This window comes from Crotalus tigris, unplaced genomic scaffold (genome assembly GCF_016545835.1).
Source record: "Crotalus tigris isolate CLP2741 ecotype Arizona unplaced genomic scaffold, ASM1654583v1 scf7180000018829.1913635, whole genome shotgun sequence".
Taxonomy (NCBI): Eukaryota; Metazoa; Chordata; class Lepidosauria; order Squamata; family Viperidae; genus Crotalus; species Crotalus tigris.
The window spans coordinates 1,142,151-1,168,739 of NW_024097219.1; the positions used below are offsets into that span (position 1 = coordinate 1,142,151).

A 26,589-nucleotide genomic window follows, 5' to 3' on the forward strand; every position below is an offset into this window, starting at 1 on the left:
TACTATTTACTATTTACAAACTCAAGGACAGGGTATATGAAAAAGAATACCGGTATTCTACAAGAAGGCTGCTATTTGGCTTGTTCTCTTAAACTGCGCATGTGATTTATTAACCTCAACTATGACATACAGTACAACAGCATATAAACAAACTGGAAAACATCTTGAAAGAGGTACTAATGAAAGTGTTGCTGTTTTGATATTAAAACGAAAACTTGAGAATATTGAAAAATATCTAAGTTTCCCAGTTAGTATTTTTGTACAATATAGCCTGAAGGACTGCAAGTGCAAATAAGGCCGCAGATAATGGGTTTTATTCCTATTTTTATATAAAGATATCAGACAGGCAAAAAGCTCTATCCTCTTTGGTTGGCTACATGAGGGTAGGAACAGACATTCCAAAAGTAAAAGTTACTGAGAACAGGCTTTTTATCATGGCGGCGGGATAGTATGAAGATGCTGTAAGTTACCAGAGGGAGAAAAACGAAACACATATATTTTTTTTTCACATGAATATGAAGAGCAAGTAACAGCACACCAGTGCGAGAAAAGTAATCGAAGCACACAGAGATTAAATAATAAGCAGGATAAGAGCCGAAAGGACGTGACTTTTAAATCGAATGAGCCAACTGATTTAATAAATGTGATCGTCTTATTACTCTGGAGGCTCATTTCCGAAAGGACTCTTACAGCTATGCCTTTACATTACATTCATAGACAGACCACACATATCTTTTGTCCTATGAGAAGCTTTTTCTGACGATTTCTGCGTCAGCGACCCCCACCCCCACAAACTTTCTCATTCTGCTTTGGCGGAAAAAGTGAACTAGAAAGACCGCAAATCCCTTCCCCCCCCCCCCGCCAAAAAAAAAGCCAGGCTCACAGGATTCACTCTGCAGGGACTATCAGTCCTGGGAGAAGATCCCGAGATGGAAGATTTCACCGAAAGGCAGATCCGAAAGGCAGATTGTCAAGCGAATTTGGCGGGTCGGGATGAGCACGAAGGGATTACTGTACTCACCGATCCAGTCCCTCCCCACACCGGGCCTCTGTCATTCCCCACCCTTTCCCTCCCCATTCAACTCTGCCAGGAGGCAATGATATGTCCCGGACTCTGCTTCTTCTCGCCGGGAGACTCAAAGGCAGCCAACAGCGGGCCTTTTGCCCACATTCATGTTAGCTCCGGGAGCTTCAATTCCCGTAGCTAAGATGAAGGGCTTGTTGCGGAAAAGGGTCACATGACGATCCGCGTACCCTGTGAGCAGGCGGGAACTTGGGTCGCGCTCGCCTTTGGGGAGGGATCGTCCCCTTCGAGCCTCGGTCGGGCATTGTGCTGGAACTGAAGGCAGACAGTCTGGTTTTGTTGCCGTTTGGTTTGTAACCTTCCTCTTTTCCGCAGTAAAGTGTTATGATGAGGGTGAAGGTTCGAGCTTGTGGGTTGGTTTCTGAACGTTTCGTTATGTCGGTGCCATCCCCTAAACTTCTTGAAGATGTTATCTAGCTTCGTAACGAAACGTTCAGAAACCAACCCACAAGCTCAGAGAATGAACCTTCACCCTCATCCTACACCCGAGCTACAGATACCCGCCACTATTGCAAAGTGTTATGAGTTACGGTGCTGTGCAATCGATACGGCTGAGCGGCTTTTTTTTCTCTCGCTTACCTCCCAATACTGGAAAATGAGTGTCTTCTAGGATTCTGACCAGCGTCGCCCTTGAATACAATTCGGCATTGTTCTTTATCCTCATTTAACAGCATTATTCCTTGCCTTCCGTGCTTGTCTTAATTATGACATGGGATTATAATCTTTTTTTCACTCCCGCAAGGGCTTCAGATTAACAGTTTTAATCAGAATTCCCACAAGGATTCCTACAGACATGAGAATGCACATTTGAGATATACAACCGAAATGTATTAGTCCTTTCGTACACTGCACGAATTATATACGTTTCTAAAGAACTTTAAACGGTTGACTGTTCCGAATTAAAGGCAATCAAGACTTCCCTTCCCGCCGGAACCGCAGAACATCCGCCTATCTCCGGGCACTAATAAGACTCAGCTTCAATCACGTGCTCAATTTCCCAAGCTTTTGAATCAAGCATCGCGAGAACAGAAACTTCTCACTTCGATTTTTCCAATCTCCCGATTGAGAAAGTGGACTCTCGCGTTACTGTATATATCTTTGCTTCAGGACCTCTCGCGATATTTCGGAGTTCTGGGAGCAGATACTTCGGGGGCGGCGACACTGGACGAAGATGGCGGACGAAGCGGGTAGCAACGGGGACGCTTCAGCCTTACCGGTGGGAAAGGAGGCAGGTGAGGCTGGGGTGGTTCTGCCTTGCTGTTGCGGAGGACCGGTGTCTTGTACCTTATCTTCCTACCTGTTCCTATAAGCGTACAGTATTGCGTCAAAAAAGTAGGACTTGGGGATGATTGTTGGCCATTACCCCTTCCCCGCGCTCTCAGGCGGGGCTTCAGGATTGGGACGGTTGCTGATCCTTCCCCCGCGTATCAAACGTGCAGAACGGGCGCCGCTCAAAACGTGCTTCCCCACGCGTGGATTGCTCTCTGCCTCCTCCGAAGGTGCTTCACAACATTTCCAGCTCTTTGTCAAGCTGAGCTCCGGAGACTTGTTTACATTCGGTACTGGCGACAGCCCGCAGACACGAAATTCGTGGACACTTTTGAGATTAAACAAAAATTAGTTATGACAAGAAGTCGGAAATCTGATTATTTGAGTCAAAACTTAACGCTCAATCTGTTACTTGTTAAGATGGTGTAAGAGTGCACCGTTTCCATTGTACTAGGGGAAACGGCACTCTTTGTCCACAACTTTAGAACTAGTGTCTCAGGAAGTTTAGTGGTGTGATGAGAGAAACGTTCTTTCCCTGTGGTTTATAACGTCCTCCCTCCACCTGGGATCTTCCAGAAGAGTGAACCTGTGAAACTTCATCATCTCCAGCGAATAATGGCCATGATAGCTGATGCTGATAAGAATTATAATCCAAACAGGGATAAAAGCTACCTTATATATTTATAATCTTTTCTAAATCAATAGAGCACAGTGAGTCAATTTTGTGGTTCGTTTATTGCTAGTCCTGGCATTGGGTTTTATCCTACTTGATATATTGCCCCCCTCATTGTAGATACTGTATAAGCCGAACTTCCAGAATGAAATCCCAAAAGAGGTTTTCCCAAATTGTTGCTCTTTAAATGTGTCAGATTACAACATATATTGGAGAGATATGTCTTATCCCTAACTTCTGGAAAGCGCTGTGTTGTGCTAAAAGGAATGGAAAGTATGATAGATATTTTAACAGGTCATAAATTAGAAACTGAAAGAGTTACATTGAAAAGGTGATTTCTGAAAACTTAAGAGACTTGTTACTTGGTAAAGAAATAGTATTACTCCAAATGGGCATTTTTTCCTGCCAATGTTCTTTGCAGGCTTATCATAGAAGAATGCTAATAACTTACGGGGAAATCTCTTTACATCACAGATGAATCAGTAGTGAGGACACATCTAATAATAGTTAAGCACATGTAGTAATAGCTACAGATTATGCCCCTTGGCTGACAATCTATGGGTATGTTGCCTGTTCTAGAACATTATGGATCTGATTTGATTTAGATAATATATAAATCTGGAATAGGCAACCTTTTCAGGGCCAAGTCTTTCATTTAATCTTTCATCACACACTAGAATCAAAAAGTAAATGTAGAGGTGGTACCAAATCAAAGAAGGATGGATAGATTACTATGGTAATTTAGTTATCAGGAAGTTTAAGTGGGAAAAATGAAATAAAGCAATTTGTAGAAAGATGGTAATTATGCGGTGATGCAGTAAATGCAGAAATGTAAAGGTTAGTTGTACCTGATGCTATGTTTTCTCAGTTAGAGTTGCCAATTTTCAACCTAGAAATCTTTTCATCTCTTTAAATGATGCACTTAATGCTACTGATATATTTTAAATGCATCTTGCTTAGTTACCAAAGATGGAGCTGATAGTGAAAATTTAACTTTACCTCTTCTAGGAAGAAGATCTCAAGACTTCTTCCTATGTCGTGGAGGAAACTCCTTCATTTCATTCTTTAGTTTTGTTGACTAGAAGAAGCAGTGACTTTTCTCTTAGTGTTACATTGAGGACTGCAAAGACAAAGGAAAGAATTCAAGTCATAGCTGAAGTTTCACAAATCATAAATATTTGGTACCAGCACTGCAATGGAAAGGACTTTGGCAAGTATGGCAGATGAGCACACCAAAAACAGCTACAGTAGAAAAGCCATTTGGAGACTAAGAATTAAAGTAAGAGAATGCTGGGGCAAAAATGATATTACAGCTTCATAGATCTAGATTTGAGCAGACCCAAGAACACTCACACCTGCATCAGTCAGAGGTGCTTTTAGGTAGCAAATGAGTAGTGGACAAGTGCCAGGTTTCTTCAACTATAACAACCCTCTGGCAGCCTCTCATTCTCCACAAGTGGGATACAAGGTGATCTAAATGAGCACTGGATTACACTAATATTAGTGACCTTCTGGCATCTGAACCATCCCTTGATGAGACTAACAATACTTACTTTCTGTGGGTTTGGGTGTGCATTGCTGATTCTGATTAGCTGGTGGATTACCAACTAGGAGCCTACAACTCAGTTAAGCATTAATTCGTTAAAAAAATATTTGGAATATTTGTTAATTCCATTCTAATAGAAAACAAGAAAAAAATCCTTCAGCCCTTGTGAAGGAGGAAAGTATTAAAGAAGACCAACTTAATAATAATAATAAAGTTGGAAGGGACCTTGGAGGTCATCGAGTCCAACCCCCTGCTCAGGCAGGAACCCTACACCATTTCGGACAAATGGCTGTCCAGTCTCTTCTTAAAAACTTCCAGTGTTGGAGCATTCACTGCTTTTGGAGGCAGGTTGTTCTATTGGTTAATTGTTCTAACTGTCAGGAAGTTTCTCCTTAGTTCTAAGTTGCTTCTCTCCTTGATCAGTTTCCATCCGTTGTTTCTTGTCCTGCCTTCAGGCGCCTTGGAGAATAGCTTGACTCCCTCTTCTTTGTGGCAGCCCCTGAGATATTGGAACTCTGCTATCATGTCCCCCCTTGTCCTTCTCTTCGTTAAACTAGACATACCCAATTCCAGCAACCGTTCCTTATATGCTTTAGCCTCCAGTCCCCTAATCATCTTCGTTGCTCTTCTCTGTACTCTTTCTAGAGTCTCAGCATCTTTTTTACTTCGTGGTGACCAAAACTGATGCAGTATTCCAAGTGTGGCCTTACCAAGGCATTGTAAAGTGGTATTAATACTTCACGTGATCTTGATTCTATCCCTGTTAATGCAGCCCAGTTTTTTGGCAGCTGCAGCACACTGCTGGCTCATATTTAAGTGATTGTCCACTAGGACTCCGAGATCCCTCTCACAGTTACTACTATTGAGCAAGGTACCCCCTATACTATACCTGTACATTTGGTTTTTCTTGCCTAAATGTAGAACCTTATTTTTTTCACCATTAAATTTCATTTTTTAGATAGTACCCAGTGTTCAGTCTGTCCAGGTCCTCCTGTATCTTAAGCCTGTCTTCTGGAGTGTTGGCTATTCCTGCCAGCTTGGTGTCATCTGCAAATTTGATGAGTTCCCCATCTATCCCCTCGTCCAAATCATTGATGAAGATGTTGAAGAGCACTGGGCCTAGAACAGAGCCCTGGGGCACCCCACTACACACTTCCCTCCATGTAGACGCGGTTCCATTGAGGACCACATGCTGAGTACGGCCGGTCAGCCAGCTACGAATCCATCTTGTGGTGATGCTGTCTAACCCACATTTTTCTATCTTATCGAGTAATAGGTTGTGATTTACTTTATCAAATGCCTTACTATAGTCCAAGTAAATTATATCCACAGCATTCCTCTGAGCCACTAATTTTGTCACTTGGTCAAAGAATGCAATAAGGTTTGTCTGGCATGATCTATTTTTGACAAACCCATGTTGGCTTGTAGTAATGACTTTGTTTGCCTCTAGGTATTCACTGATTCATTGTTTGATTATCTTTTCCAGAATCTTCCCAGGTCTGTAATTTCCTGGATCCATTTTTTTTCCTTTTTTGAAGATGGGAACGACATCAGCTCTTGTCCAGTTCTCTGGTAGTTCCCCAGTGCTCCAAGATCTTTGAAAAATATAGTTTAGTGGTTCTGAGATCACATCTGCCAGTTCCTTGAATACCTTGTGGTGTAATCCATCTGGTCCTGGTGATTTGAACTCGTCTAGGCTGGACAGGTGCTCACTTATCATTTTCTTGTCTATCTTAACTTGTGTTTCTATACAGTTTTTATGGCACTATTTTTGATAGGTTGGTCTTAATCCTTTTGGCCTAGCGATCTTACCTTAAGCGTTATTTGAGCAAAAAACAGGATAGGGAAATAGTTGCTGGAGTTCTCAGATCCACTAACAAGACATGCTTCCACAAAGATAGAGAAGATGCAAAGAAAATGTTCCTCAAATTAATGCTATCATTTGCCAGGTGGGCAGACAACTGCAAAAAAAAAAAAAAAAAAAAAAAAAAAACTAAGGCAGTTGCATCATGGAGCCCACATGCAGATATAAGTGGGTATTAGAGTCTGCTTGGTGGGGACAGGCTCTTTAATTGACAAGAAAATGGGAGAAGTTGCTTTCACTCACCTTCAAAACCAGGGAGAAGGAGTTATGGATGAAGAAAGCAATGAATTACCTACTGTATATTAGTATGATGGTGTATTCCTGAATTGTCCCCATTAGCTACCAGTCCTGATCTACATTTGTAGGACAGTAACCCAAGCAGACATACGTGCATTCATTTAACATAAAATAGACAAGTTTGAGCCTTCGGGTAAATACTGCTACAGAAGATACTTTAAACTCTATTGACTCCATAGGAATGTGTAGTATACCCATGTCCTATTGGCTCCATCTTCAGTGATCAAGAAAGTAGTAGGCCTTAATTCTGAACTACCTGTCTTGTTACTGAAAGATAGACCTGACAGTCCTATCTTACAAAAGAGGACAGAATCAAGAGTCAATTTAAGAAATTATGGAACCATCAGTTAACAATAGTGTATTTGCTAACTATTTACACATAGTTTGGTTTTCTAATTTTTGTTGTGGGTAGCAAAATGGAACTATACTCAGCTGAAATCATTATGTGCAATTGAAAGGAAAGGACTTTCTTCTGCAGGACAGGAAAAAGGTCTAAAAATTGTGTTCTACCTGGAAGAGGTTGTTGCATACATCTTTTGGTGACCAGAAAGGTACTTTTTCCTAGTGTATTTGTTTTGTTTACTGTGCTAGTTGGATATTTAGTTATATACATATTCTTACATTTATATGGACATGCTTCTTTGCAGTGAGAAAGGCAAAATGTGTTTACCTATTCAATTATTAAAATGTTATTTATATTCTAAGCTCCACCTAGCCAATTATTTTTGTCCTGTTGGTATCATAAAATAGAGCGTAACAGTTGGAAGGAACCTTGGAGGTCTTCTAGTCCAACCCGCTGCTTAAGCAGGAGACTCTATACCATTTCAGACAAATGGTTGCCAATCTTTTCTTTAAAACCTCCAGTGATGAAGCACTCACAATTTCTGGAGGCAAGCAGTTCCACTGATTAATTCTTCTGGCCGATAGGAAATTTTTCCTAAATTCTAGGTTGAATCTTTCTTCAATAAGCTGCAATCCATTACTTCTTGTTCTGCCCTCAAGTACTTTGGAGAATAGATTGACCTCCTCTTCTCTGTGACAGCTCCTCAAGTACTGGAAAAATGCTATCATATCACCCTGATCCTTCTCTTCATTAGCTAATTAGATGGGAAGAGCATATTGTTCCCTTTGCAGTCTCATAGAAAGCTGCTGGGGAGAGGTGACCATAAGTGGACCGTGCAGTTCTTTTGTTCAGTATCATATTTTATAACAATCTTACATTTTAAGAGAAATACCCTCCCAAGAATGTACTGGTGTTCTTCTGTTAATTCATGTTATAGTATAGTTCAGTATAGCTCTTAATAATATTTTAATTCTGTGTTGTTTTAATGCTTTAACTATTTTTTTACTTGTTTTATAACCTGTAAAGTGCCCCAAGTCACCTTATAGGGGAGATGGCGGCATAAAAATTTAATAAACAAATGAAATGAATGCTCAGTCGAATCATATGGGCATAATTGTTTAAGCGTTTTTAATTTCACATCTTAAGTTACATTCTGTAGTTTGCACAGAATCAAATTGGATAATTTCACCTGTAATAATATATGCTAAATATCTATACCTCCAACCTATAGGTTTTCTGCATTTTGCTTACCTAAATTAATATAGTACCATTTGTTATTTAATCAGTATAATGAGTTAGGCCCTTGAAAATGAAAGATTACAAGTTGTCTTCAGTATTAATTAAATGCTTTTTTTCCAAAGCATAGGGCTGGGAAAATGTTATAGTGTAAAAACAGTAAAATCATCGTTGTCTAAATTAAGATTGAAAATATGAGATCTTTCAATTACAGCTGAAATATCGGCTCTTAGAAATACAGTCAACATGATAAATGATGAAGAATCTTGGTCATTGTAATTCAACACTTGGAAGGGTATTACTTTCCTTTCTTACATCTAGGAACTATGGTCCAGTACAGGGGTGTCAAACTGCTGGCCCACGGGCTGGATGCGTCACACTAAAACTGTGCCCACCCCTTTGCTGGCAATGGGAAAAAAGTCGCAATACATCGTGACACATGTGAAGTCAAGAGTTTGACACCCCTGGTCTATGAAACGCTACATGAAGTCATCAAAGTCTATTGACATAGATTTGATACTAAGAAAGGACAGAAATATTTGCAGACATTGTAATTATTTTAGAATACCAGACTTTGTCTCATTCCTTTTAATCTTTTATGTGATAAACATACTGGTCCACTTTGGAACACAATTTAAAGTGTGAATTTAACAGTTCTACATCAGTAATGAGCAGATTTCACAATGATTGGATTGATCTTATTTTTGATAGAATTCAAATTAAGTGTGCTGGTTACAAAATAAAAATAAATTTAAAGCCTAAGAATTTGTCTTAATTATCAGAACATTTCAGTAGGTCCAGTTTACCTTCTCTGTCAATAAGTAAGAGATCTTCAATACTGTCTTTTAAAATGAATTCTTCAGAAAAGATAAGATCCCCTGTAAATAGTTCCTCTGAATCCCAGCCATGAATACACATGGTCTAGTTCTCATCCTCAGCATAAATCAAATCAAAATGGATAAGCACGGGTATTATTCTTCCACGTGCATTGGATATTAGAAAAATGTTGAAGATTACAATAAAGAGGCAAAGTGGGGTTGAGTGAGAGAAGAGCTGGACCTTTTGTGACAAGTAGTAGAGAGTTTGTATGTTATCATATGTAACATGGATTTATTTGCACATGTAATGGCAACCTTCTTAGAACTCGCGTCCCCAAATAGCTTATATTTTCTGACTGAATTGATAATATATAGCTATTTCCTTATTTTGAACTTTGGCCTCTTTCAAAGTTTAAAAATAGGTAAGGGGAATGTCTGTCCAAATCTAAACTGGAAAGAGATACAGTTGGTGGATTTTCACTAATCATTATTACAAGCTATTGGAATGCTTATCAGGTAACAATTGTCCACAGGATTAGAATTACCAGTATTAAGTGTGAATCTTTTCTATTAAGTAGATTTTTGCATCAGAAATGAGCATCATGTGTTCCAGGATTCTATTGCTCCCGTAATCTTTATAAAAACAAAAATGACAAAGCAGACATTAATCTACAAGACTTGTACAATCTGTTAGCCTTATAAAATTGCCACAAATTCTTGTTCTCTGCGGGTAATTCTTACTATGTTCTACTACTGCCACAAGTAAATATAATTCAGATGATTTTTTTCCCTGATGTTGTTAACAGCAGTATTTGTAATTTGTTGTATCAATGTGGTGATTTGCTGGAGTTTGTAAAATGGGTTGTGTTTGTACAGAATTACAGATCAATGATAGATGAGATTATTCACACATTTTTTTCATCTTCTCAGTCCATGTGTACACAGCAGTTATTTGGTGTAGAATAGTTACATACTTACATTGACCATTACACATATTGTCAAAACAGCCAATAAAATGAATCTTTTTGTTCTTGACACAATGTGAGATGTTAAATGTTGAAGATTTATAAGCCAGAAACAATGCTAGAAATGTACTTTCTTACAGAAAGACTTCCATTGACCAGGTGATTTTTTTTAGCTGAAGACTAATGAAAGCATTGGCATTATATTTAAAATGAAAGAAATGTTGAGCCTTTAATTGTGCTGTCTTAAAATTATTTTGTTTACAAGTGGAAGAGAAGGCAATGGCAAGCTATTTCTAGATTGTTACCAAGAAACTATGTGAACATGAAATCATCAGGAGTCAAGCTCAACCTCAAGGATACTGTTTTTTGTTCAGTTGAATTAAATGTAATAAAATATTTTTTTCTCAAAAAGTATTTGCTTTTTTTTTGATTAAGGCATTAAAATTGTCATTTCAGAACATCTAACTCATATTTGTCAGAAAGCAAAGAATATTTGAGTTCTTTGTTATTCTGGAAAGGTCCATGAAGATTGCTAGGTGACTGCAAGAATTTTTAGTTTTTAAATTATTTACACAAGTTGACATTTATGTGTATATGCATATGTAATGCTGTTCTTACCTTTTACAGTGGATCGGCTGATCAGAGAAAATAGCCACATCTTCACCGACACCCAGTGCAAAGTATGTAGCGCGGTGCTCATCTCTGAATCTCAGAAGCTTGCTCATTATCAGGTGTGGTTTAAACTAGAGGTAGCTGTTGAAATTGCGGATATGTGTATAAAAGATTCGTAGGTGTGCTTAGCGTTCTTGTCCTCTGTTATCTTCCTTCAGAGTAAGAAGCATGCAAACAAAGTTCGGAGATACATGACTATCCATGGGGAAGAGGAATTCAGTCAGAATAAAAAAATAAAGCTGGAAACAGAGCAGGTAATGTAAGAACTCCAAAGAAGAATAAGCACATTGTACATTTATTTTTATAGAAAATTGTCAGGTGCGTTCGGTACAGCAAGTCTTGGCCAATAATATAATGTTCCAGAGAGAAATTTTGGCATTGGGCATTGTTGCAAAAACATTTAATCCTGTCTTCAGTGAAGATAAATTTAAAAAACTTATTAGAAGATTACAATTCAGAGACAATTGTGAATTAATATTGCTACAGAAACATAATAAACCTATTTTCAACTAGAGCTCTCTCTTGTTGCATCAATTTGTTTGATGATAAGAGCCTACTAGTAAATTATTTCCATTTTACAACGTATTAGGTCCTTGAATAATTCTGTGCTAATTTCACTCTCTGCTTTAAAGAAAGAGGACAATATTTAGTAAAAGAGTGGTGTGAACCCATGCTAACAGTTTCATTTAAGTTCCAGTTTTTGAACATGGGACATTTTGATATGCTTTCTTTTTGTCCCTTCAATCCCAATAAATGTCTGTGTTCCTTTTTACAAGCAACAGAGCAGTAACGGTGAAGACAGGAACAAATGCTGCCCCATCTGTAACATGACCTTTTCTTCACCTGTTGTGGCTAATTCTCACTACTTAGGCAAGACTCATGCCAAGAATTTGAAACTGAAGCTGCAGTCTCCTAATACAGAAGGTATGATCAGGAAGGTACAGAGGAGTTTTCTCCTGGCATTGTGGGAAAAAAACCTCTCATCAGAATAGTCTAGGGTTTATATACTTTATAGTACAAACCCTATCCAGCAGTCCCTGTCCTCTACATAATAAGGTTCAAGAGCATATATATATTAAGTTGAGAGTTTGCACACTGATGTCCCAAGTCTGATGACTGATAACAATGGTAAAATGCCTGAGAGATAGAAGCACAAAAAATACATATCCTTGATCATTTTGCTATTTCAGATTATTTGTTTTGTAACCCGTATATGTGTGCATGTGCTAAGAACATTTAACCTTTATGCAAAATAAGAATGGAAATGTCTGGCCTTGTGAGGATATTGTGGTTCTGGTTTTGTGAAAATATGCTTTTATTTTTCCTCTTAATTTTTTTTTATCTTTTGAATTATATTTGCAACAGTTTTACCCATTCAGAAAGAGCCTACTAATCTTCTTCCCACTACCGGGTCCTCTAATGAAGAGAATCAAAACACTTCTGACCCAGACAAATTCTGCAATCTCTGCCATGCTACATTCAATAATCCACTGATAGCAAAACAACACTATGTTGGCAAGAAACACAAAAAGCAGGAAACCAAGCTTAAGCTGATGGCACACTATGGGAGAACTCCCGAGGAACCAGCTGTCTCCAGTGGTAAGTGTTTTATAGAAGGCTTTCAGAATAAAGAACAGAATCCGTTGTACATGTTGATAATGCCATAACTAACCATTTGTTTTTAATGTCTTACGTGATAGTGGGCTACTTCACTTTTGTTACAGATAGTCCTCAACTTAGGAGCCCAACATTTCTGTTGCTAAGCGAGACATTTGTTAAGTGAATGTTGCTCCATTTTACGACCTTCCTTGCACAATTGTTAAGTGAATCACTGAGTCAGTTGCCAAGAGTCTGACATTTGATCACCTGATCAGTGGGGATGCTAGAATGGCCCTATGTGTGAAAAACGGTCATAAGTCACTTTTTTCAGTGCCGTTGTAACTTCAAATGATCACTAAATGAACTGTTGTAAGTCGAAGACTGCCTGTATTATGTAATTGGAAACAAAATATACTCTTATATTCTGCACAGTGGGTGTGTTCATGTACAGAGTGATTAGGTTGGAACTGTTTCTTTAAAATGAGGAGAGAATTAGACGAGGCATCCTGAAAATTCTGGGCTTGGGAAAAGAAGCTTCTCTGTTTCTCACAAATGCCTTTAAAATTCTCCCAAATCTAGTTGGATACTAAAAGGAGAGCAAGAGGACTGAGGCCAATGCTAAGAGAGAACGGTGGGCGGGGGAATTTCTACATCTCATTTTTAATTTTTCATGAGCTGCAAAAATATGGCTTCAGTGTTTATAGTGCTACAATCTAGTGTGGAAGGTTTTTGTTAGGAAGAAAATGAAGAGGAATGTACATGCAATGTATCCAAAAAGAATAAATAAAAAGTGGGAAATTTTAAATGTTGACAGTGATACAAATGATCCATACCATTACTGTAAGTAGAAAGCATGTCAAAATAAGGATAACATTTGGTAGTTCAGAGGTAAACTAGAATTCATAATTAAGCAAAATGATTCATGAAGATGTAAGTAAAATAAAATGAGTATATGAAGAATTAACAGTTGTCAAAATACACTTTTTAAAAACAAATTACAGAACTTGTCAGTAATTTGGATAGGAAATTCTTGGCAGCCACATGAGACTACAATTTTTAAAACTATCAATATAAAAACAGAGTGTCCTGATAGTCTGCCCAGGTGACGGCTTAAATCAAAATGAATAGGAAAATCACACATGTACCAGAAAGATAGACCTCTCAAAATTATATCAAATTGGTAAAAATATCTTTTTAAAGAAATATTTAAAAATAACTATGGCAAATAAAACAATAATTTGTGGAATGGAGCTTCAATCTAATCTAAGCCTAGCATTTAATTCTGTAATTTGGAGGATTCTTCCAAAAGATTTTCTCTAGCCTTCTATTAACCGTCGACTTAACCGTCGATTACAATACTGAAGGTTCATAAGGAACTTACCTAGACACACAACTCCCTTCAGCTGTATGCTTCTCTGTTCCTCCCTTTACAGAGGTTCTGGAATGATTCTCATCTATCCCATCCTGAAATATTTCCAGGCAGAGAGATTAACTTCCATTTGTTGCTCCTCTTATCTGATAAGAACCCAGGTTGCCCAGTTTTGTGTCTCTGTATGTGCTGTTTATCTTACTTCAAGTTGAAGATTCTGATTCATTTATTTGTATTCCTGCAACTCCCTACTTGCTTTGCAGAGATCTGTGATAGAATTATCATCCTAATTACCCATTAAGTGTTTGTTTTTACAAGTAATCCTTGACCTACAACTACTCAATCTTGTGAGTGCCAATAATACCACAAACATCTTCTTCCCAAATATTTATCTTCATTTATCCCTTTTTTTAAGTATAGATAACCCTCAAGTTATGATGGCAGTGAATTTCTGTCATTGAATGATGTGGTTATAAAGCAACATGATCACATTGCTTGAGAACAGCAATCCTGGATGGATGGATGGATGGATGGATGGATGGATGGATGGATGGATGGATGGATGGATGGATTAAAATACTAGATAGCAAACATTACCTTGTGCTTCCATAACAATTTGCCAGGCAGACACTGATTCATTTCATAACTAATATATCTATCTTACTACTCTAATCTTGAAATCCTCCAAGGAAAAAGTCAAATACAAATTGATGGCTTAAATCTTATTTTCTTTTTTCCCAAAATTCAAAATGTGTTTTCTCAGTAAAAGGAATGAACAGTTGTTGAAACTTGTTGAAATAATAATGAATTCCTTTAATTATTTTTTTCACAAAATTTATCATAATTTTATTATTTTTCTTTCTGCCTTCAAATGATTTATTTTCTTGTAGCTTTCCTAGAGGTTTTCTGGTCTCTCACTTTTCTAGAATATTTGATATCCAAAATTAGAAAATTTCTAATCCTTTCTAGGCATGAATAGCAGAATAAATAAGAGCATCGCTATTTTTAAATATTCATTTTGAATAACTAAACAGGTTCATTGCAAGGGGTGGTGCATATGTCTGTCCACATGGCCTGTTACCTGTTAGTTGAAAAGATACCTATTAGATCAGGAGTGTCAAACAGCCAACCCACAGGCCGGATGCATTATGCTGAAACCGTGCCCACCCCAGCTCCGGCAATGGGGGAATAGTCGTGATATATCGTGACACATCATGTGACGTGGCGAGTTTGACAGCCCTGTATTAGATAGATTTATAATTAGATGTTACTGGAGTTCACAGGAGGGGAAATTGCAACCAAAAGGAGCATTATTTAAAGGCTTCCATAATGAGAATTTTACAATTGTCTAATCTGCAACTTCCATCCTGTTGATTTTCAAAATGGTTGGTCTTGTTAGTTATAAGGAATCATTCAGAAATATAGCACATTGTAATGATTTTAGTAGATGTTTTAAGAATCAACATTTTCTCTGTTCCGCTGTTGCCATTCTTCATTCTTTTCCTCTGGAATGGGAAGAGGACCTTTACATATTTCTTGCCTTTAAAATTATTATAATTCTCAGGGAATCTAACAGATGTGTCTTTTTTTGGCCTTTTTCAAACATTCAGTAAAAACTACATGACAAAATATTCATTTGAATATGTTGCTTGCAATTCTTACTAAGAAAAATATTTCTAACATAACCAGAAACAGATGAATTAAAAAATATAATATTAAAATTTGGAATAGTGTTTTTGTGTCACATTTCATTTAACAGTTTTTTTTTTAACAACAACAAATGTTCGCTTTCCTTCTGGTATAGTTTAAGTATCTGAGAATGAGAGTAATGCAAAAAAAATAGCTCTGCAGCAGGAGTTCTAGTTTTCGTAAAGAATCGTGCTTTAGGAGATCCGCGATCAGTACTCCCATTATTATTATTTTTTAATACCATTGCAATTATGGTGGGCTCCGAGCTTTATGAGAGCAGCTCTTTGAAAGACAGTAATGTTAATCTCCTCTCAGATGCCTTTTTCCAGATTGAACACACCCATGTACACCGCGGTAACAATTCTTTTGTTTGTTTAAAAACATACATTTAAATCCTGAAAACAGTCCAGCATTAATGTTCCAATTAAGTTTTGAACTCTATGCAGATGCTATAATTAAAAAATAGGAAAGTTGGATATATGACCAGAAATCTGCTCTGCTTTGTAAATTAAACTGGCAATGACTGTGACACTGCTTAGAATTCCTAGCATCACAGTATATAGAGTCATTGTAAATGTCTCTTTACGGTTAATTATATCGATCTGGCTCTTTAATTCAGTTAATTTGATGCTCAAATTTTATGACATTTTCAGCTGGAAAGGGATATCCCTGCAATGACTGTAACATAGTACTGAATTCTATAGAGCAATATCAAGCTCACATCAGTGGCTTCAAACACAAGAACCAGTAAGTGCTTTATTTTTTTTTTAATCTAAAATAATTGATGTAATTTTCAGATGTGATCACTGAATTGTGTTATGTATGGTGGTAACACTTAGTGGTAATAAAGGTTATGCATCCCTTTATTAAATTGAATTAATATGCTTTCCTTTTATAAGGCCACACAGTTGAATATTCCTAAAAAGAGCTGCTGTGGTTCCCATCCTCAAAAAGGAAAAAAAGAGACCCAGGAAACTACAGACCAATCAGCCTAATATCAACACCTGGGAAGAAAGTGGGGAAAAAAATAAAAAATGTATCTGTGAACATCTAGAAACAAATAAAGTTATAACTAGTAGCAAGCACGGGTTTGTTAAAAACACATCACGCCAAACCAATTTTATTTCATTCTTTGACAAAGTGACTAAATTAGTAGACCAGTGAAATGCTGTGGATATAGTATATTTAGACTTCATCAAAGCATTTGACAAAGTAGACCACAATTTACGTCTTGGTAAGCTAGAAAAATGTGGGATAGACAGCATCACCACCAGATGGATTTGTAACTGGTTGACAAACGTACTCAACGAATAGTTCTTAACGGTACTACATGTACATGGAAGGAAGGAAGCAGTGGGTACCACAAGGTTCCGTCTTCGGCCCACTACTCTACAAATGACTTAGCTGAGGGAATAGAAGAAGAACTCATCAAATTTGCAGATGACACTAAACTGGCAGGAATAGCCAACACCTCAGAAGACAAGCTCAGGATCCAAAAAAGATCTTGACAAACTTGAAGAATAGGCCCTAGCCAACAAAATGAAATTTAATGTGGAGAAAAGCAAGGTTTTACACCTGAGCAGGAAAAACCAAAGGTACAAGTACATATTAGGTGAAACCTGGCTCAAAAATAGTAACTGTGAGAGGCATCTTGGAGCCCTAGTGGACAATCACTTAAATATGAGTCAGCAGTGTGCAGCAGTAGCCCAAAAAGCTAATACAATCCTTGGTTGTATAATCAGAGGCATAGAATCAAAATCACATGGAATATTAGTATCACTTTATAAAACTTTCGTAAGACCACACATGGAATACCGCATCCAGCTTTGGTTACCACATTGCAAAAAAGATGTTGAGACTCTGGAAAAAGTGCAAAGAAAGGCAACTAAGGTGATCAAAGGCCTGGAGACTAAAACATATGAAGAACGGCTGCAGAACCTGGGTTTGGCTAGTCTAAAGAAAAGAAGAAACAAGGGCGATATGATAGCAGTATTCCAGTATTTGAGGGGCTGCCACAAAGAAGATGGCGTCAAACTATTCTTCAAACACCAGAAGGCAAGACAAGAATCAATGGTTGGAAACTGACCAAAGAGAGAAGCAACCTGGAATTAAGGAGAAACTTCCTATCAGTGAGGACAATTAACCAGTGGAACAGCTTGCCTACAGAAATCGTGGGCGCTCCATCACTGGAGGTTTTTAAGAAGAGACTGGACAGTCACTTGTCTGAAATGGTATAGGATCTCTTGCTTGAGCTGGGGGCTGGACTAGAAGACCTCCAAGGTCCCTTTCAGCTCTATTGTGATTCTGATAATTCATTACATTCAGCATTAAACAGATATTTCTTTATTCCCTGAATTGAATTTCTGTTGTCACACCATCCTTTTTGCCTGCTCCAAATTTGCTCCCAATGCTCTGGAACAAATGTAAGCATAGGAATGGCGATACTATTAATCCAGCCAGAGTAGAGATAGTGTAGTCCTCGCTCACTAACCCTGAGACTAGCAACTCAGCCAAGTGAAGAGGTCGCTAAATGGGAATTCATGGGGCTGTGACTGTGCTTTCTGGATTGAAGGAGATAAGACTACATAAGCTCACGCCTTTGGCCTTTGCTTGCCTCCTAACCACTCCTCTGCCCTTTGGGATGCTTGAATGTTGCTTGCTGTCTTACTGTACCTGGCCAATCATGCACCCTGCCCATGTGGCAGCAGCTATCCCAAGTCCCATTGCATTCACGTCATACCTCCTCTGCTGCTCGTGCAGCCCTCCCAAGCTTCACACTTGCACTGTCTCGCCGAACATTTGCGCACTGTTCCCATCCAGGAGCAGTCACCCCAAGCCCTGCTGCACTTGCTCTGTGCCTCCCCCACCATTCTTGTAACCTTGTGCAGCCTCTCTGAGCCTCATACTCATGCCACATCTCACCAGCCACCCATGAACCTCTCGCTTCCTCTCCCACTGGGCAGCAGCCATTTATTTGCCTGCTAGCCTGCTTGTGAGCTGCTTGGGACTTGAAGTTTCCTGCTGGCTTCCCCATTTTCTTATAAGTTGTTGGAAGCCAGTAGAGACTTTTGAAGAGGTGCTCACAACAACAGTAACAGCAATTGCAGGGATTGCTGTTGCTGAGCAATGCAGTCACATGATGTCACACATTATAACTGCATTGCTCAATGGTTGAATTTTTGGTCCCAATTGCCATTGTAAATCAAGGACTACTTGTAAAGTAGAGAAACTTCTATTGTTAAAGAACTCAGGCCTGTGTGGAAACACACTGTATGAATTTGTAAATCATAAATGTCTTCAGTTTCCTTGAGTGAATCAGTTTTTAGTCATCTGAAGTCAGTTGTCTCAGAGCAAATCAGTTGAATAGTTTTGGTCTTTTAATTGTACCTGCTAATGGAAGAGCTTCTTATTTGGACAGAAATTTTTTTAGAATACTTCACATAGAACCAGACAAATAATAACATTAATTAATGGCAAGTTGCTTAATTGAGGAAATCACATTTTATGAAATCTGTGTTGGTGTGAAACCTAATTGGAGAAAAAACCTTTTCAAAGAACCATAAACTGCATGTTCCTATTTGGATCCCCATAACTCCTTTCTATTGTGCCGCTGAAATTTGGCAGTTTCCCACTAGAAACCAACTGCATATGCCTTTTTCATTGTTTTTAGGCTTGCTGATTAAGCAATAAAAAGATTTGTTAAATATAAAAACCACTTTCCTGAAAAGGCCAGAAATTCTATTTTTGGTCAGTTACGTGGCACGGTGTAGCTATTTCACATCATTATTGAAGTTCTTATGCCAAAAAATAGTTTCAGGACAGAATAAGTACACAAAGATTGTTCACCCTGATATAGAAAATGCTGCTCAGGAAAGTGTCCTATTGCGTTTTCTGGCTGTAGAGAGCAAGAAATTCTTTCTGTCCTAACATAGATCACATTGTTATTATTTATTATCTTTTTTGTTGGTTTACCCAAATTACTAATTTACTCCGTTAATTCCATAATTTATTGCACAGTACAATTGGTTTTAGGTAAACTGATATAAAATAGTTCATCAACTAAGTGATTGCTGAGTGCTGGTAATGCAGCAATCTGCCAAATTTATAAGCCTGTGGCAATTGTTCAGCTTTGCTGACAAATCCTGTCCTCTAAATATCAAGCTGTTACATGCAAAGTTAAAGTTTCTGGTTATAGCTTTAGTTGTGTTGAAGAAGAGACTTTCTGCCAAAAGTTCCCAATATTCCTTCTTAGGTAATATGCTCTTTTTATCACAAACTCCAACTTATAATATATAGAACAATTTTTTAACATGAAATTGCATGTGCTCTTTTGAAGTGGCTCCTTCTGGAATCTTGTGAGATTTTTCAATATCTTTTTGTTCTTGATTTAAGCTTCCAGTAGGTAGATATATATACAACTAATGTTGTTCCTTCCCTGTCTCGCTCCCCAGCATACCAGGAGGCATTCCTGTTACAGCACGATACCAGAAACAACTGTACACACAAGAGGAAACCACTGGCCCTGATGGCTACAGCTATTTCAGCCAGGACCTCTAGAGCAAATTGCTGTGCTGTCTCTGGATTGCTCGTGGCTCAAAAGTGAACCCTTTTGCCATCCTGCTACGATATTACAGTTCCGCTGACTAAATGAAATCCTCCTGGTCTGCAGTGTACAGGTTTAGCTGATCCAGAACCAACTATTGGCTAAAGGATTTAGAAGGGACATCATTACTACTTGGCATTTGCTCAGTCCTTTAGAGTAGTTTTCATTGTGTAATCTCTTACTGTAATAGCAGATGGGGGCGGGTGGGATACGGGGTTCTCTCTGGCCCCACCAAGGCTTGGCATTTGCTGGGATTCCATCTTGAGCCCATCCTTTCCTTCTGCCTAGAAGAAGCAGAAGGAAGTCCTACACACAGGAATAGAGTGAGATCAACCTTAGGAAGAAAGCTCTTTAATTCAGGGTAACATAAGGCTTGTTATCTATGAGATGTGGAATGGGTGTAATGGACGGACTAATTATCCTTGCTTAGAATGAGGTGTTACATTGCTGTATTCATCTTGTCCCTGCTGGAATTAATAGGGTTTGTGTGCAGTTTCTTAAGTCACCCATTTTGCCATTCAAAACTACTTTGTATTTCAGCAGATGTTGGCTTTGAAGCAACTGGTGGTCTGTCTGGTAAAGTTTTTGTTTTGTTTTGTTTTGTTTTGTTAATAGTGTGCATAATCAACTTCAGAAACACAAGAAGGAGGGGGCTCTGGTACAACTAGTGGTGCCTCCCTAAAGCTGCATTCTTTCTGTTCCTGGCATTCTTCTAGAAACTGTATTGTGTTTAAACCTATCTGTATCTCAAGTTTTTTATGTTAAAATGTTAATGAGAAATTATTTCATGTGGTGATGGAGGCTCTTGATTTTTGTTCTTTAAGTCATTCTAACAGACAGAAATAAATTGAGAGAATCCAGAAACTGCATTTTGACTCTCTGGTAGAAGTGGTGTTTGTAGGGAACCTTCCCTGAGGCATACTTTATTTTTGGCAGTGTCAGCTCTCTTATTTCTTACCTTTGTAAATTCAGTAACCGTCCTGAAGCTTAGATATTGGATAATGTGTTTTAGAGGCATCTGTTCTCTAAGATTTCTGTTGTCTTCTTGCTGATAAATTTCTAAAACATAGGAGGGAATTCTACTTAAGCTGATTTGGTTGCATGTTTTCTTTAGAAAAGAAAAAGTATAATCAGTTCTGCTAATATTAGATTAATTTTTTCCCTCTGCATGTAAAAATGGAGAATTGTCAATATCCAAGTCTGTTAAAGTAGAGTATCAAAAGATAGTCGCCACTTTATGTACCCCATCTTTAAAACTATTTCCGTTTAAAGCCAGCTAACAAATGTTCTGCTTCAAATGAAGCAGCATTTCATAAGACTTGCTGACAATTTAGAAGTCCTTTGCTCAATGGCTTGTTTAATCTGCAGTCTTCATAATGAACAGGAACACCATGTCCTTTCTAGGCAACTCATTTCTAAGTCTTGAATAGTTTTTCCTATTATCACTTAAGCTTCCTAAATTAAACTAGTTGGCAGGAATTTGGTATGAAAACTGGGGTGTAGTATCTTCTATTTTATGTAGTGACAGGTCATGTGAATTTGCATCCCCTTCTAATTGAGTGAGAGTATTGCCTGGCATTTTTGTCTTTTTGGATAGCCTCTATTTCCATCTGCATTATTTGTGCGATTGAAATACATGAATGTTGCTCCCTTATTTATGTTCTCTGGCATATATCTGTGTTAATATGTGTGTGTGCACACATTTCCTTTTAGCGTATTGATTTTTTAAAAAATTAAAAGAATCTTATCTTTGTGTCTCTACTTCTCCAGCTGAACTATTACGGTAAGGCTCAAAGTATACCAGAAAAAACTTTTTTTCTATAATGATTTATTTCCACTGATTATCATTTCTGGCAAACCTCTTTTGCTGTTTATTATTCTCCACCATTTTTGCCCAATTCAAGCAAAGATTAGTTTTAGAACTCTGTTTACATTCATGATTTCTTATTTACTTAATGGGGTTAAGTATTCTGAGGTTGCATCTCATTATTTCCAGTAAATTCAGAAGTGAGCCTTCCTTTTTTCCCTCAAAATATAGTTTCTTTACAAGAAAAAAGGAGTAATAGGATTTAAGTAATTTTGTGTGTGATCTAGGATAAATATATATACATAGACACTTTCTCATGACAGTTTTCTTGTGAATAATCCTTCAAATATTATCTTCTGACTTTTGGTGGTTATATGTACATTAACAATTTGTTTCTTTCTCAGCATTTAAGTTTTCTGTTTTGGCATTCTCGTTCTCCAGCATCTTGTGCACTATTTGAGACATGGTCTGTGATATGCTTAGTGAGCTTTCATACTCTACACTGTAAAACTTTGGAGACTATGGTTGCCTGTATGAAATTCTGACTTTAGAATTTTATTTCTAATGCATATTGAATTATTGAATTATTTTGCAGTTGCTAAGTGTTGATAATTTTGGCAAATGCAAGGATGAATAAGTAGTCTGTTACCTCAATAAAGTGATTAATATTTTGGTTCAGACTAAATACAAATGGGACATTCGCAATTAACCTTTTGCCTATTTTCTCTTTTTTAAATAGCCAGGCATCCTCTTCCTTATTTTAGAGATTAAAGAATTGTTTTTGTATTCATAGCAAGTATATGTGTTGCTTGTGTAATATTTGTACTTTGGAAAAATTACTCACATCAAGAGTTGGGTTTCAAAAATCACAATTCTGCACATATATCAAATATTGCAATATGGGAATCTATATCATAACTATCATAAATTTAGAATTTTTAGGAAAAGTGTTGGGGCAGAGGCTTGTGACAGGCTTAATTCTTATATTTAGACCAAAAATCTTAAGCATGCACACAGACCTAAGTACCATCTTCTACCATTTTTAATATAGCACTAAGCATATATTTATTGCTCTGAACAATGTGTATATAGTGTTATGGTAAGAGTAGATTCCTGTTTTATTCGTTCATTTCAGTGAATAATTTTGAAAAATTGGGGATAGTATGAAATAAAGATATAGATGCCTATGGGGATTTTCAGTCATCCAGGTCATAGTTATCTCAAAGGTGCTTTTTCACAAGGCAACTGGACTTTGTTCTTTGAAGATGTTTCGCTTCTCATCCAAGAATCTTCTTCAGCTCTGACTGGATGGTGGGGAAGGACATTCGTAACATTGAAGTTTACAGAAAACCACCACACACGGATCAATATTTACCTTTTGATTCTCACCACCCACTGGAGCACAAAATGGGACTTATCAGAACCCTACACCACCAAGCTGAAGGCCTGCCTACCAGCAAAGATGGGAAAGAAAAAGAACTAAAACACATCAAGGAAGCCCTCAGAATGCATGGCTATCCCAAGTGGACCTTCATCAAATCCCAAAAAAGACCCGGCAGGAGCTGCTCCATAACAGACAAAGAAGAAAACAATAAATGAAGCAATGTAGCTATTCCAAATATTGCAGGAATATTGGAAAAGCTCAGAAGGGACTTCCAGTGTTGTGCCTGTAGCGCATGGCCGTGCGAGAGCAGATCTCCGCTCCCCACGGCTTGTTTCGCCCTGCCAGGGGGACCCTATATGGGTCCAAAGTCGCTCCGAATAGGTGACCATGAAGGAGGGGCATGCCGTTGATCACGAAGCGACAGCAATCGCTTCGTTTGATCCGGGGAAAGCCCTCCAAATCCGACAGGCGAAAGGCTAGCTCTTTGCTAGCGTCTAGCCCAAGCTACCTGCAGCGGAGAAGTCCAGGAGCACTAACAAGAATAACGGTGAACAGTGTGCTTGGAATTGGTGAGAGTATTTGATCTTCTCTCCCTTATTTTGCAAGTAAGTCCCTGGGAAAGATCCCCAAAGCAAAAAACCTCCGAAGGTGAGGGGAGTGGATTACATTCCCATTCCCCCATTGACAGAAGCGGCGAATTAATCTTTAAGGAGGAAAGAAACATATTGAAATTAAATTTAAAACACTACAATCTGATCAAACTTAGAAACTAAAACAAACTGCTAAGATTATATTCTAAAGGATTTTAATGAAATTATATATATATAAAGAAAAATAATAAGAACTTCTTGCCTGAAAGAGCTGCAAAACAAATATTTGCTGATATCTAGTGGACAACTAGAATATAGCACATTAAAGACAATACCCAGAAACAAAGAAAAATCTATTCCCATGAACTATAATAACCTTTAAGAAGATAGTTGCCGGGGTCAAAGAAGAGATTGTATACTGGGTCAGCCATAAAATTGAAAAGTGTTTGAAAGAAAAGAAATATTTTGATTGTGGACTAAACTTATGCATTGTTTAAAAACTTTGATCTATGACTAAGCTTTGAGAGAGAAAGTTACAGGAAGGATTTAAGGTGGCTAAATATATTGAATTGCAATTCTGACTGGTTGACAATTGACAATTGACTCCTGAAAGAAAGAATTGTTATAAAACCTTGAAAATTGAAAATTACAGTGGATTATAAAAATTATACATAAAGACAAGAATTATATAAAATTGGACTGTTTGGATTTTGAGTTTTGGCCAGCTTGACAAGGCTAATTACAGAGACTATGGCACTTATGACGGACTACTCGAAAGGGGGAGACAACATGGATATGACATATTCATTAAAAAATGATAGAAAGCGACACTTAATATCTACTCTTGAAGGATTCAACTGGAAAGATCAAAGATCTCTAGAAGCAAAATTTCAAGACAAGACAAATACTTTCCAAAAAGAAAGTTATGCAATGCTATGACAAATACAAATCACAATAGCTCTAAATCATGAGGAGATTAAATATAACTTAGATAACATAAAGGAATATGTTATCTAATTTAAATTTACAATCAAAAAACATTCAAAGAATGATGGTAAAGAATGAACAAACAAATCATATAACAGAATGTGAACTAGAAAAAAGGACTTAATTGGTGAAGTCACAAATGAAGGGAACTATAACTTAATACAAACAAGAAAAACTTCACAAGATTTGGATACAACAATAAATATGGAAAAGATACTTTATGCATTAGAATGTCAAAATAAACCTGAGAAGAAAGAAGACTTAACAAAATGGGCACTGCTAGGAGAATAACTGGGAGTCAAAAAGCATAATCTTATGTATTATGTATCCTCTACGCCTAACAACAACTACAAAAATACAAGAACTGTTTGACAAGTCGAAAATATTAATTTGGAAAACAATTTGGCAAAGGAAGATTAGAGACGGACTTAAGAGACTTGACTCACCCTACCAGATGGAATAATATATGAGCAAACACTTGTTTGAATATGGCTAAATAAACAAATAACTTTGGCTATAAAGGGACTTTAGAATAAATGTGATAAGAGTTATAAGTAATATGGTATTTTTTGATAAGACACAAAATTTAAAAATATTGGAATGATGAAAGTGAAGGAAAGTTTGAATTTTAAAGACAAATTAAGTTTGAAAAGATTTAGGATTAAGGAATGACTGAAATAGTATGGGGAAATTAGGCTTAATAAGAATTTTGAAAAAGGATATATAGTGATTTAATTAATGTTTACAAATAGAAGTAAAATATAAATTGATTAGAAAAGATGTTATAGGTAGATATTATGATAGATAAGTAGTATAGTATTTCTATAATATATGAAATATGAAAATACTGGATATTTAGGTGTTAATTATTGAGAAAATTGTGATTGGTAAGAATTGTTTGAATATTATGGAGAAATTGAGTTTAAACAAGATTTATGAAAATAAGATATATGATGAATTAATAAGATGACTTTTACGAGCAGAACAAGTTAATAAGAAAAAAAATATTATATATGGACGCTATTGTTGGTATAAATATAAAATAAAATATTTTATTTAATCATTTATATATTGTTAATATTAAATATCAAAAATTATATTTGTTTAATGCTGAAGAAGGAGAATACTATTGGGAGAAGAGAGGATCAAGGAAATATATTACCAGTTGATATACTAATTATGGAAATATAAAAATTATTATTGACTGTTAATTAACTATTATTGATTGTAAAAAAAAAATCATGAACCAAGACAACACGCTGTACACCAGGCGCTAAGGTTGTTATTGTAAAAAATTAATAAAACTTTTCCAAAATAAGCAAAAGCTCAGGAGGGTCTTCAGCCAACACAAGAAACCCAAAAATTCACTAAGGCAGAAGCTTGTCCACCCCAAAGATAAAACACCCAGACACAAACTGAGCAACGTGGTATATGCAGTACAATGCAGTGAGCCATGTGCAGATCTGTATATTGGAGAAGCAAAACAACCACTTCATAAACACATGGCACAACATAGGAGAACAAACCCATCAGGACAAGATCCAGCAGTCCATCTGCATTTAAAAGACAAAGGCCACTCTTTCGAAAACAGCAAAGTCCACATTTTGGACAGAGAGGACCACTGGTTTGAAAGGGGTCAAAGAGGCCATTTATGTCAAAACTGAACAGCCCTCTCTACAACGCAGTCCTTTAAACAGTTCCAAGAAGGCTCCACACCCATTTGCACCACTCAGGTGACCCCGACGACACAGATAAACTTCCAGGTGGCCTCAACGACTCTCTAAAAGAATGCAA

At 37.3% G+C, this 26,589-nt stretch overlaps 2 protein-coding genes across 11 annotated transcripts in view; one reads left to right on the forward strand and one right to left on the reverse strand.

Moving 5' to 3' along the window:
• The window catches only part of UIMC1 (ubiquitin interaction motif containing 1), an 83,732-nt gene extending 81,709 nt beyond the window's left edge, over window positions 1–2,023 (reverse strand). For 3 of the 5 annotated variants that reach the window (XM_039356788.1, XM_039356789.1, XM_039356793.1), the window contains exon 1: window positions 1,664–2,023. In XM_039356788.1, coding sequence (XP_039212722.1) covers window positions 1,664–1,748 — 85 coding nt within the window. In that variant the 5' untranslated portion in view covers window positions 1,749–2,023. Of the gene's footprint in view, window positions 1–883; window positions 1,221–1,663 lie in introns of those variants that run through there. The other 2 variants (XM_039356783.1, XM_039356784.1) reach the window with 2 other exon arrangements.
• Window positions 2,024–2,227: 204 nt separating this feature from the next.
• ZNF346 (zinc finger protein 346) overlaps window positions 2,228–26,589 on the forward strand; it is a 33,259-nt gene continuing 8,897 nt past the window's right edge. The window contains exons 1-7 of one of the 6 annotated variants that reach the window (XM_039356745.1): window positions 2,228–2,316; window positions 10,723–10,826; window positions 10,926–11,021; window positions 11,544–11,691; window positions 12,133–12,366; window positions 16,078–16,171; window positions 19,876–22,543. In XM_039356745.1, coding sequence (XP_039212679.1) covers window positions 2,256–2,316; window positions 10,723–10,826; window positions 10,926–11,021; window positions 11,544–11,691; window positions 12,133–12,366; window positions 16,078–16,171; window positions 19,876–19,981 — 843 coding nt within the window. In that variant the 5' untranslated portion in view covers window positions 2,228–2,255 and the 3' untranslated portion in view covers window positions 19,982–22,543. Of the gene's footprint in view, window positions 2,317–4,168; window positions 4,306–10,722; window positions 10,827–10,925; window positions 11,022–11,543; window positions 11,692–12,132; window positions 12,367–16,077; window positions 16,176–16,323; window positions 16,435–19,875; window positions 22,544–26,589 lie in introns of those variants that run through there. The other 5 variants (XM_039356746.1, XM_039356749.1, XM_039356748.1 and 2 more) reach the window with 5 other exon arrangements.